The sequence below is a fragment of the Acanthochromis polyacanthus genome, chromosome 13 (assembly GCF_021347895.1).
Source record: "Acanthochromis polyacanthus isolate Apoly-LR-REF ecotype Palm Island chromosome 13, KAUST_Apoly_ChrSc, whole genome shotgun sequence".
In the NCBI taxonomy this organism is placed as follows: Eukaryota; Metazoa; Chordata; class Actinopteri; family Pomacentridae; genus Acanthochromis; species Acanthochromis polyacanthus.
The window spans coordinates 22,637,019-22,649,545 of record NC_067125.1 but is presented as its reverse complement, the minus strand read 5'-3'; the positions used below and the strand labels follow the sequence as shown (position 1 = coordinate 22,649,545).

General features: G+C 40.4%; 1 protein-coding gene across 3 annotated transcripts in view; it reads right to left on the bottom strand.

Moving 5' to 3' along the window:
• The window catches only part of bcas3 (BCAS3 microtubule associated cell migration factor), a 418,130-nt gene that overhangs the window by 372,328 nt on the left and 33,275 nt on the right, over positions 1-12,527 (bottom strand). For all 3 annotated transcript variants that reach the window (XM_022195624.2, XM_022195625.2, XM_022195626.2), the window contains exons 8-9: positions 1,449-1,556; positions 1,279-1,355 (exon numbers count right to left, since the gene is read on the bottom strand). In XM_022195624.2, the coding sequence (XP_022051316.1) occupies positions 1,279-1,355; positions 1,449-1,556 (185 nt within the window). The remainder of the gene's footprint in view (positions 1-1,278; positions 1,356-1,448; positions 1,557-12,527) is intronic.

Sequence of the window (12,527 nt, the reverse complement as noted above, 5' to 3'; positions counted from 1 at the left end):
GCGTGCCTCCATGTATATACCTCACAAGACCATCACTGAACCACCACCAAATCTGTCATGCTGAACCATGTTACAGGCAGCATAACGTTCTCCACGGCTTCTCGAGTTTCATGTCTGTCACATGTGCTCTGGGTGAACCTGCTCTCATCTGTGAAAAGCACAGGGCACCAATGGCGGACCTGCCAATTCCTGTGTTCTAAGGCAAATGCCAACCGAGCTCCATGGTGCCAGGCCGCGAGCACAGGGCCCACTAAAGGACGTCGGGCCCTCAGACCACCCTCATTACATCTCTTTCTGATAGTTTTGTAAGAGACATTCCCACCAGTGGTCTGCTGGAGGTCATTTTGTAGAGCTATAGCAGTGCTCATCCTGTCCCTCCTTGCACAAAGAAACAGATACTTGTCCTGCTAATGGGTTAAGGGCTTTCTATGGTCCTGTCCAGCTCTCCTGGACTAACTGCCTGACTCCTGGAATCTCCTCCATACTCTTGAGACTGTGCTCGGAAACACAGCAAACTCTCTGGCAATGGCATGTACTGATGTGCCATCCAGGAGGAGTTAGACTGCCTGTGCAACCTCTGTAGGGTCCAGGTATTGCCTCACGTGACCAGTAGACACTGAGCCTAGTCAAATGCAAAACTAGTGAAAAACAGTCTGAAAACATGAGAGGGAAAAATGTCAGTGGCCTTCACCTATAAACTCATTCCTGTTTTGAGAGCTGTCTCATTGTTGCCCGTCTAGTGCACCTGCTGTTAATTTCATGAACACCAAAGCAGCTGAAACTGATTAAAAACCACCTCTGCTACTTGACCAGATCAGTATCCCACATGTTCAACTGACTTAATGTAATACTTAGATTAAAAAGCATTTAATTTTTTTTTGAGCAGTGCGTATACTTTATTACTTACATTCAGCTATTGTGTACTGTTGTGTTTATGTACATAATAGTCAAAATGTTGTAAAATTAACACAGAAATGTCTATCTTAAATGTTTTTCTCCTGGAAGTCTGGAAGAAATAACTTATGTTAGCAAAACAGCCGAACCTCTCAAAATCTATCATTGCATGATTTTTTTTCCTACAGGTTCTTGACTTAATCAGACACACACACAGGATCGTTTGGAGTTATTATTGTGAATAATGCGGTTGGACTTGCAGTTTAAATAACTGTTCATTGCAGTGGACGCCCTGCTTTAAAGGTTTAAAGTGTTCATGAGCTGTGTGAGTTTGCAGAGATGATTTTTATGCAGCAGGATAAAAGAAATGTTTAAACACTTTACTTGTAACAAAGAACTTCTTGGTGAAGGTGCAGCTGTCAAATGCTGCAATCTTCTCTTGTAGGCTCACAACAAGAATACTGCAGGAAGGAGAAAACACTGTTAATATGATGAAAAAATGATGCACGGCATGACAATAACAAATAACTTTTCTGTACATCAGTTGGACATACTGTTTGTTGCAGTGTAGATCGTAGATGGGTGTCTTGAACTGAATTGATTTAACCATCTCCCCAGTCCGCAGAGAATATAGGTCAGCACAACAGTAGGGAGGGCTTGTCCTGAAAACAGCAAAGTAAATGCACATAGTAAGTCTCTGACTAACAACTGATAAAACATCAGAGCAAGATTTAGAATTGTGATGGATGATGATTTCTTTACTATACAGACATTTTATGCATATATACATTGTATATATATATATATATATATATATATATATATATATGCCTCAAACAGCATAAAGTAGTGATGGATACCATAAAATCTAAATTTTAAGATATGTAAATTGTTTTTGAGTATCAAAACTATATTTAAACCAAGGGCTGAGTTGTGTTGATACAAAGATGTAGACTGAACAGCATGTCAGAATGTCTATCTGTGTCTGTACAGGCAGCAATCAGGCAGGTGGAGGTCCCCTTTGTTTTGGCAGCACTTAGAGCGCAGCACACAGTCACTGTAGCTATGCACAGTTACACAGAAAAATAGACTATAAGTGTAAAAATATGCTTTATTCAGTATTTGTTTCAAACATATCCCACCGCCCTACTCCATCTGAGGGTCCACAGAGTGAAAGGGAGTAAAATGAAGGGCCAAAGGGGAAATGTTTTGTCATGAAACACATTTATTAGAAGCCCTTCCATTAACACAGCAAAGAAGAGGCTGCACAAGGGAGCTTATCCAACAGCAAGCAAAGACTGCTGGCAAAGGAAAATTTTGACATAAATCTTAATCAAGAAAGACTTCCCCACCACCATCACCCCCTGTCCCCTGTGCCCCTTCCCTCTCTGTGAGGAAAGCCTCTACCAGTCTTCTATTCTCTGTCACCCTTGGTGAGGCATGTGGTGCCGTGTTGGCTGAGGATTCAGGGGTGAAATGTAGTGTTAGTTTTGTTTTTTGAGCCATAGGAGTAAGTGCTTTCAACAGTCCATTTAGCATGTTTGTGCATACTGAGCACAGATGTACACTTCATCAGTCTTAGCATGGACAGTTTTTGGACAAATGGGAGGCACTAGTCAGATCCTAAAATTAAAATGTATGTCAAAGCAGGCCAAACACAGGGATTTAAGAATGGGAATTTTTGAAAATAGATTTCTTAATTACAAATTAAAGCCACTTGCAATACAACGTAAAAGAATGAAAAACAGCTGCACACCAGCACTGGCTGTATTTTGATTGTTATGGACAGGTTACAAAAGAAGGTTTGGTAGATTTGATGACTTGATCAGTGAGGAAACTCCCTGTGTGCTGACTAGAGCAGGTGCAAGACCGTAGGAGGAAGTAAGCTTTCTCCAGCTACTGCCGAGACAGTGAGGAAAATTTGGACATTATTGCAATGAAGTCCTCATAATAGGAAGACTGTCAGCCAATACAAGACAGAGGTGATCTCAGTCGTGTTGCATATTCCTGTAGCACAGCCTGTTCCATTCACCGACTCCTGTGTCAAAGTCCGTTTGCCTTTCCGATCGTGAAAGCACATTCACGGTGTCTGCATGAATGATGTAGACTTTGAAGGCAGACGTGCATGCACTTTTATACATATCTCATCAGTCTGCTGCAAATGGTTACACTGTTCCTTATATCAAATGCAAGACACAAGGACCTGTGCATGTTTCTGGCTGGCTTTAAAAGAAACGGCTCTTGCACCATCTCAATGTAATTAATACATTTCTGGGACGAGTCAAGCACAGTAGGCAGACAGGACAAAGGATTTCTGGAGACTTAGAAGTTCCCACTTTGTTTGGGCACTGTTGATGGGAAGCCTGTACAAATCAAAGCACTTGGCAGTGAAACCTCCAACTCCAATTCTTTTAATGATGAATTATAAAGGCATGGATTAATGAGAATCTACAGCCCCTCACCATAAGCATTTGAGCAGTCAGTATACTTACAGTGAGCACAGTTCTAGCAGCCACAAAATTTGGACTGCATGGGGACTTGAATGGATGTGGAAAATTTGTATCACAGAAACCTTTACTAGCCCTTGCAGACATGTGGACGCAGAAAGCATGTACAGTGGTCCGTCACTTTATCGCGATTCACTTCTCGCAGTCTCACCATATCATGGATTTTGAGGTTGGGTTTGGTTCCACGGAGGTTTCGCTACATCACGGAATTTTGCGGTACGTTTTTACTTGTTTTGTTGTTCTGGCGACTTGCATTGTAAAATTGCACTGAAGAACACATATCTGCTTTTTATGCACTATATAGCTGCCAAATGCTTTAATTTTGACACAGACTATGGTATAAATGTGGCAGGAAGTCAAACTCACGACACTTCACACTGAAGGTCCTGACAATATAACACTCAGCGAAACAAACATGGCTGACTAAACCACAAAAACACAATAAAACACAAACACTAATAACACTGGAAGACTAACATAAAGCACAATAATGACATTTAAACCCCCAACACCCTGAACTCCCACAGTGCATTGCAGCACAACAGTTCAGTCAGAGTGACCAGCTCTGTCATTACTACATTATTTTAATACTTTTTGCAGGAAAATAAGCATTTTTCAGCCTAAAAATTGAAAACAATCTAAAACAAATATGTTAAAAAACATAATTAAAACGCATTAAAAGAGCCGTCCATCATCATCATTGATACCCCGCCTAATCCTCATTAGGGTTATGGTGGGCTGGAGCCTATCCCAGCTGATTTAGGGCGAAGGCAGGGGACACCCTAGACAGGTCGCCAGTCTGTCGCAGGGCCACACATGCAGATGAACAATCACAATCGTGTTCATGCCTACGGGCAATTTAGAATAATCAATTAACCTCCAGAGTACCCGGAGAAAACCCACGGATGCACAGGGAGAACATGCAAACTCAATGCAGAATGATCCAGGAATCTTCTTGCTGCAAGGCGTAAGTGTTAACCACTACACCACTGTGAAGCCCAATATTAAAAGAATAAGGTAAATAAAATGTGTAGCGTACATCGCTGGGCTCTGATTGGCTCAGTGACAGCAGCATCGGTCTCCTCTGTCTCCTTGAGTACAGCACATGGCATAGCGGCATTCAGTATCTGGTCTTGTCTGTTTCACATAGACATCTGATCGCTGCATAGTGTTGCTCTGCAGTGATGTGAGGTGTGTGTGGGGAGGGTTTTTAAAGCCTTAATATACATATCAACAAGAAAAGCACTCAGAGAACACAATAATCTGCCAAAACTGTTCATTCTCTGACCTTGCACTGAACACAGGCGTGTATTATGCATCACCTGACCTAAATATGTAGCAGGAGGTGTGAAATGATGGGACTCAGAAACACCCCCACTATTTAATCACTAAATCAATTGTTCCTTCTATCAATTCCGATAAGTCGGCGCCGGTGGATTTGTAGTAGAATCACATGATCGTCAGCAGGGAACTGACGCAGTGTTCACTTGTTGTCATGGTTATGGTGATGCCGTGACAGCCACTATATCTTGCAATGGGAAATCCTTAAAAAACCCATGGATCCAGACAATAAGCCGCATCACTGCCAAAATCTAATCACTTGGTCTTGTGTCATTTCTGAAAATTTCATCCAAATCTGTTAGTGTGTTTTTGAGTAATGTTGCATAGGACAGACAGATTCACAGACAGAATATGTACAACATATCTTTCCATAATTTTCTTTACCTTCCCTTCTATTCTCACTTTTTCCACCCTTCTGTCCATGGGGTTTTTATGAGGTCCTGGCTTGATTGTACAGTGCTTGACATGGCTGACAAATTGGAAGAGTCTGAACTACAACAGGTTGTTTATTCCAAGTGTGTGTCTAAGGAACATCCTTGAGAAGAAATGTGTTTTAAGATTCAGAGAGAAACATTTCAGTCATAGTTTCAGGACCTTTTCTAGCGTATAACTTTTTGAATTAGTCAAAAATTATGAGAATCAATACATGAATTCCTTTTTTATTTTAAAGAGCATTCAGTAGGCCTAAAAGCTTTTTATGTCAAACCTATTTCACACATTTGTGTTAACAAACACAGTAACACATTTATACCATTGTATACAACTGTCTAATCTTTTTAAACATTAAACATCTTCCATGGCCCTGTCTGCACCTAAACATTAGGTCTCTATTCCATAGTTGAGGATGCTGAGGCAAGTTATATATATATATATATCAGTGACCTGTGTTGGTATTTAGAATGGATACATTATAATGGTGTTGAGCATGTCAATGAGGTGTACGGTATTGGTTGTTGGTACTGGCAAAAATGCTTTGTTAGATAGAATGTCAAGAAAATTAGACCCTCCAGAAAAACGCGATTATGCGATCGCATGAATTCCCGCATTAATCACAAAAATGCTGCTAATTATTTCCCAAAAGGCCACATAATCCCCGCAAAACAGCGCATAATTCCCGCAAGAATCTCACATTTCCATGAAAAAAAAGAGAAATATGCGGGTCCCGCTTGATTTCACAATTTCCGCATAAAATGAGAAAACTGTAACCAATACAAATGGAGTTATGAGTGAGTTTTTATGTGACGCCCGGCCTGACGTCATCAGTTCGCGCATTCACACACACACTAGAAGCATGAGCTGATGCGGAGCACGGCGCAAGTGTTGCCAATTTAGCGACTTTCTCGCTAAATCTAGTGACTTTCCAAAGCGTCCGAGCGACTTTTTTTGTCAAAAGCGACTAGCCACAAATCTAGCAACTTTTTCTGCCGTTTTGGAGACTGACAGGAAAACTCGGATTATTCTTCAGTTACTGTCCTCAACAAGCAGCAGGTGCTGCAGTGAGCTTCTCCCCATCCCAAAGCACAGGCTGTCAGTCCAGTAACCCCGCAGCAGTCCCAGTGTCTGATTAGAGGACACATCCCTCCGCGGCCAGATGGCACGTGAATCGTGCACATTTTTGCATATTTCACAACTATTTGCATACTTTGCAACTTTCCGCAATTTCTCAGCATAAAATGGCATAAAAACCCCGCATATTTATTCGCATAATCAAGGATTTTAGCCCGCATTATCAAGGCTTTAGCCCGCATAATCAAGGATTTTTGTCCGCGTTTTTCTGGAGGGTCTAGAAAATAGACATGCATATTATCAAACAACTAAAAACAGTAATTATCTCTCTCTAAAGAATTAACTAGAATAGAACTGATAATCTCAGTGAAAATGCCTATCATAATATCCTATGTCAGTAATCCTTCTATGTCGCTGTAGCTGCAGGACGCAGCAGGTCACAGTGAGCCACTCGCCTCCACCTACAATAATCTGGTTTGAACATGATCCATGGAATTCTGTCTGCAAACTGTGTGTGCAGCTGTCAAATAATCTGCTACTCTGAACCAATGTAGGACCATTATTCCATGTTGCAGCTGACACCACGGGCACCAACAGGACTCCACCACTCAGGGATGCTGCTCACACACACACACACAGGCAGTTCTTTGACTTGCGATTCATTTTGCTTGACATAGGTAAATGCAAGAAAACACACAAACAAAATGAAATAACTACTGCAATAACATCTCACTACTATTTTGATGACTGACACGAGAGCCAAACCCCTGAGAGTGTATGTGTCATTTATGCACACACACGTATAGGCAGAAGTACACACTAATGTTACAGGCCTCCAGACTGCGAGAACAATGGAAGAATTTGCGATCTTTTTTTGAGAGTGTGAAAGTTAAAATTTCAAGTGGTCGCATTGCGTTAATACATGATGATTATTAAGCTGTATTTGTGCTGCTTTGACCAGCACAGGCAGCTACTGTGTTTACCACAGTGGTTATAAAATAGTACTTTTATAACTTCAGTGCACTGTGGTATTTATGCTTAAAAATGTGATCTTCTTGTGGACTGCTCATAGAAAAGAGTGCATGCAGAAAAAAAATCACTCGGTTCCATCTAGGATAAATCTGACATTAGAACTCCCTAGTTGAACTCTTTTCAATATCATTTTTGGTCACACACCTGTCTGAGCACCACAGCCACCTAGTAGTAGCTACCACAGCCTGTAATGTGGGGCGTTTAGGGAACACTTATAAATTGTAGTGTCTATTCACAACCAACTGAGAAAGTTGATCGCACCTATGCTACCAGTGAAAAAGCTAGTCTGGAGCCCTGTGTTGTATTTTTCCCTGATAAGCACTGACACAATCCCAATTCATTCATATCCCTTAGATACAAACACAGGCCCAAACTTAAAATACTGTTCCAGGACTACATATGTATTGTGTGTGCATGTGTCTTTGTTTGTGTTTGACACTGCCTGGATGTGAACTCTAAAACGTTCCTCCTTCCAGTCTCAGCAAATGCTTCTTAAAGAAGATAAAAGACGCATCACAACAAAGTTTTAAACAATCCCCGATTCACTTTTCCACTGTGCTGGCTAACATCATCGTCAACATTTCAAAGGTCCTTACGCTGTGAGCACAGCTACCATTACCAATCAAGAGTATGGGCATTAAGATGGATACAAAAAATTAACCCAACGGTAATTTACTTTCAGGCGGCTGCATCATTGATTTCAGCATTATCAGAGTCCGATCAATCCAATTCAAAGCTCTATCCCGAAAAATGGGCCTCTGGAATTGATTCAAAGGGACAATGATAACCTGCTGTTATAGAATCAAAATGGCACAGAGTTCAATTGTTTTGCTTTTGCAGTATTTTAACAAATGACCCAGTTCTAATGGAGGCAATGCGGGGTCAGATGTAATAAGATTTCCTGATGCTGGGGACGCTAGGGCGTAGGTTGAAAGCAAGGCTAAATCACAATTATCATTATGGATCATGGCGGGATGTCAGTCCTTGCACATGTTAAGGTGACGCCGAGCACCATTGCCCAGCTCAGTAGCAGGCCTATTATGATGGCCCTATTAGATCAATGTGTCAATTACTATTACTCAAACTGGCCCTTGGGTCTGAAAGGATAGAAAATGAAAGGGACGGAGGAAAGGAGGCTCGGCTCATGTACTTCCTCTGATAGGACAAGGAGCTACTCCAGAAACTAAGGAGAAAATGGACTGGCCCTGCCAGACAGAACAAAATGCAAGATGTCAATAGAAAATGATTGGAGGGGGGGCATGCTTTTGCTAGGTTGTTGTAAGACGGAGTGTTCAAAAAAAAGCACTATTCATGGAATGATTTGAACTGGGTATCAAACTTAAGGTACTGACCGAAATGCTTCTCCTGCAAGTTGGCAACAAATTCTTGGTCAGATTCTCAGTCTCTTTGACTTATTCTGTGACTATATATTTCCTAATCTGAATAATAATTTTATTAATTTAATTGAGATAAAGGCATACCCAGATTTCCTAATCAGCAGTAAACATAAATGTCAGTATTTTGTAGGTATGTGGTCATAACACAGCTAATGGACAAAATGCAGTTTTGACCTGACGGTGGCTGGTGAAATCAGCGATACCAATCCATCTAATTGTTGTTGGGACTTTTCCAGCAGCTTTAGACAAAAAGTCAGGCGATCACATTAGTTGTGATATATCTTCAGAGAAATAACAAATGTTTGAGAAAGGCTATATGCAAATTCAGTGAGTAAATATGAAGACATTTTATTGAGTTATACCACAGCGCTACTGCTGATGCGCTCTGAGAAGTGAAACAGAATAAATCCTTTGGGGACCATGATGTCTGTACTAAATTTCCTAGCAAGCCATCAATAGTTGTTGAGACATTTTACAATTTACTAACTTTGTCATCCTAAGACAACCATCTCTGGCAATACTAAGAAAGGTTGTTAGAAAAGGTTTTTCCTATTCACTCTGAGATACTGAAAATGCAATTTTTGGTGTCATTATGGAAACTACTAGTAGTACTGTACATAGATCTTGAACAATACCCAGCCCTACTACAGACACAGCTCAACTTACTGTGGAAAGGAAGATCACCCACTTTGAAGACTAATAGATTTGGCCTAGGGTTAAGGCTGCAACAGCCCAGAATTGGAATTTTTTAATCTTAAATTGCTATTCCGTAAAGCAAGTAGAGGGAACACCTGCTGAATTCATCTAGCTTTGGATTGGCCTCACAGTAAACCCTGCCTGTTTGGGTCATTTTTTGTTCTACTGCTCTGCCGCTGTGTTGCACTGTACCACAATGGGAACTTTTCCTAAAAACAAAATGTTTAATTTGACTTATAAAATTATGTGTGACTCTTTATTTTAGATGTGTAACTGTTTACAATAGTCATTAAGGACCTTTTTGCATGCACGTCTTATTACTGTACTATTATAATCAATCTAGTCTCTGTACCTCCTCCTTTATGAAACATGTCAACATCTGCTATTTTAATTTTCACATCAGTGCTGAGCTTATTCCATGAGCACTTTTCCTCTGGCTGACAGAAACTGCACACATCTTTTTATGAACATGAACTAAACCAGGGGATCAAAACCACAAGATTTCATGTGGAAGTGGAAAGCATAGATGGAAGTCTAAGAGGGAATTCAAAAGCAGGCAAATAAATTCATTTACAAGGAAGGGACGTCCCCACATTTCCTACTGGTGCAAAGTTTTACAAGCTCCTCAAATACGAATGGCAATTACATGCTGTGGAAATGCTATACAAATACAACCTCGGTTTGGGAAGTCAAGGCTGGGTCTGCTCTAAGAGAGAACTCTGATGCTACAACTGGAGGCTGCTGCACTTCTGAGGAATGGTGTTTCTACTAGGGTTTAGCTGATATGGATTTTTGAATATGTAAAGCAGAAATTAAGGAATTACATTGCCAATAGTTAATGCCACCATTTAAACAACTATTTAATATTCACTCTTAACTGCAAAATGAAAGGCAAATACCAATGTAACCTTGATTTAGAACATCCAAATTAGATTTAAATGAGATTTAAAGTAGATTTTGAGTTTGGAAACAGAAATTGGTCGCATAGTCTCACCTCAAAGTTCGTTTATTATTTGTTCTAGTCCTGTCAAGGTAGAGCTGGCACAGTTGTTATGGAATTGTAAATTATGATAAAATCTTTCCATTTTCTTAGCATTTCAAGGCTTTGTCTTGTGCATGGACAATAATCTTTGCATCAAGAATTCCATGACAACTGGAAGAGAAAAACAGTGCTTTCGCTACTCCCTCATTCCTTTTGTTTTCTCGCACTCCACTCATTCTCAGCCAAGCACCCAACTCCACACACACACACACACACACACACAGACACACACAACCGCTGGCCACATCAGAGCCTGCTGGGGGCCTGGGGGGAGCCACAGTGATTCCGGCAGGCTGCAGGCATTAGCAGGAAAGTAATTAGGGTAAAAAGTTCAACCACATCTCCATGTCTGCAGAGCAGCCACAAATACATTTCCTTCACTGTTTAATACTGCACATACAGTATAAAGCCCAGCATTTTGGAAACACACTATCCTGTGTTTGTGTGCATGCACAGACTTCCACTTATTCTTGGTGGGTATATGCTAGAGCATTGCATTATAGCTAAATGGTAAGCAAAAGAGCAAACATTAAATCCAATGTACAAAAAAGCCAAGAGAAAAAAAGACTTTCAACTACAGGAAAGATACTAGGAACAGTAGTGTAATATAAAAATCTTAACATGTGAATTTATGTATATGCAGTCCATAAATCCAGCTTTTCTTCTTACTCTGACAGCAGTGAAGTGGATATTAATATTCATTACCCAAACCATAGCTTGCATTAGATCCAATTTTAGCCATTTTAGCCTTGTGTGCCAATGTTCTGTCTAAGTTAAGTGGAAGCACTTGACACAAGAAACATCTGTTCATGGTGCAGTTCTTTCTTCTGCTTTGACATCTCAAAGTGTATCTAGAAATGTGACAAGTTAACGTTCCTTGTATCTGCTTGTGTACCAGGATATGAGCTGGGAGGCAGCTTGAAGTCGCTATGCAACATTCACGGGTATCAGGCAAAACACTGATTATTTCATCACATTTAATTTCAAGACAAAACTCACTTTCCAGACTTTAGAGAAAACCCCTCAACCACAGGAGGTTGAAGACAGTAGCTTCACCCACATTCTGTGGTATCTCTCTGCTGAAAAGGAAAAAAGCTGTCAGTGTCAAACTTACCCCTTAAACCAGTCAAATTCTGTAGCCATAACAGATTATCAGTAATTTATTTTACGGTTAAACGTCACTGACTGTGTTAGAGACCATTAGATGTCAGACTGGTTGATGACCAGTTCTAACAACTCAAGAAAAACCCTTACTACGCTACAAGGTGTTCCTGTTGAAGGGATCTTTGAGTTTATGGCCCTCCTTTTTACTACCAAAATGGCTGCTTATGACAGAGCTAAATGCTCACTGCTTGCTGAAGAGCTGTATTTCCACTATCGCCATAAAGTCCAGTCAAATCAACAAGATTACAGCGATGCGAGCTCACACTTAGATGTTTAGTAGGTTATGTTGACCATATTCACAATCTCAGTTTAGCATGTTAACACTTATTTACTCATCAGCACTAAACACAAAGACTACTTGAAGGAACATCATTAGCTCACTGACCAGCATGTTGAAAAAAATCTGACCCGATAATATAATATATTAAAATCCAAAGGATCACGATGCACAAAAATTACAATTTTAGAAGAACCTGGATGTTTGTATTAAATATCATGGCAATCCAGCCAATATGTATTACAATATTTCACAACAAGAATAAATGTCCACGTCATGTTGGGCTTAGAAAAACTATCAAGGGACCATCAAAGTCATCGGAAGCCATTACATGTAGAAAAGATCATTACAAAATCTGGTTGTATTCCATCAAACAGACATTTCAATGAATAAACAATGACCTGCTGGAGGTACAAATCCCACCAGAGATTTCACTCTAAACCAAAAATGTCAACCTGCTGTGAGGATGAACAGAAAGCCCAGCACCACTAAATGATAGGATTCATGAATGTCTGCACAAAACTTCATAGCAATCCTTCCAGTACTTGTTGAGGTGTTTCAGCCTAGACGGAAGTGTGGGACTCAAATTACTATCCCTTGAGCCCAAGCATGGATAAAAATCTCTGTCTTCAAATAAGATTCTGCTATCTATATGGAACTCTCCTAACCAC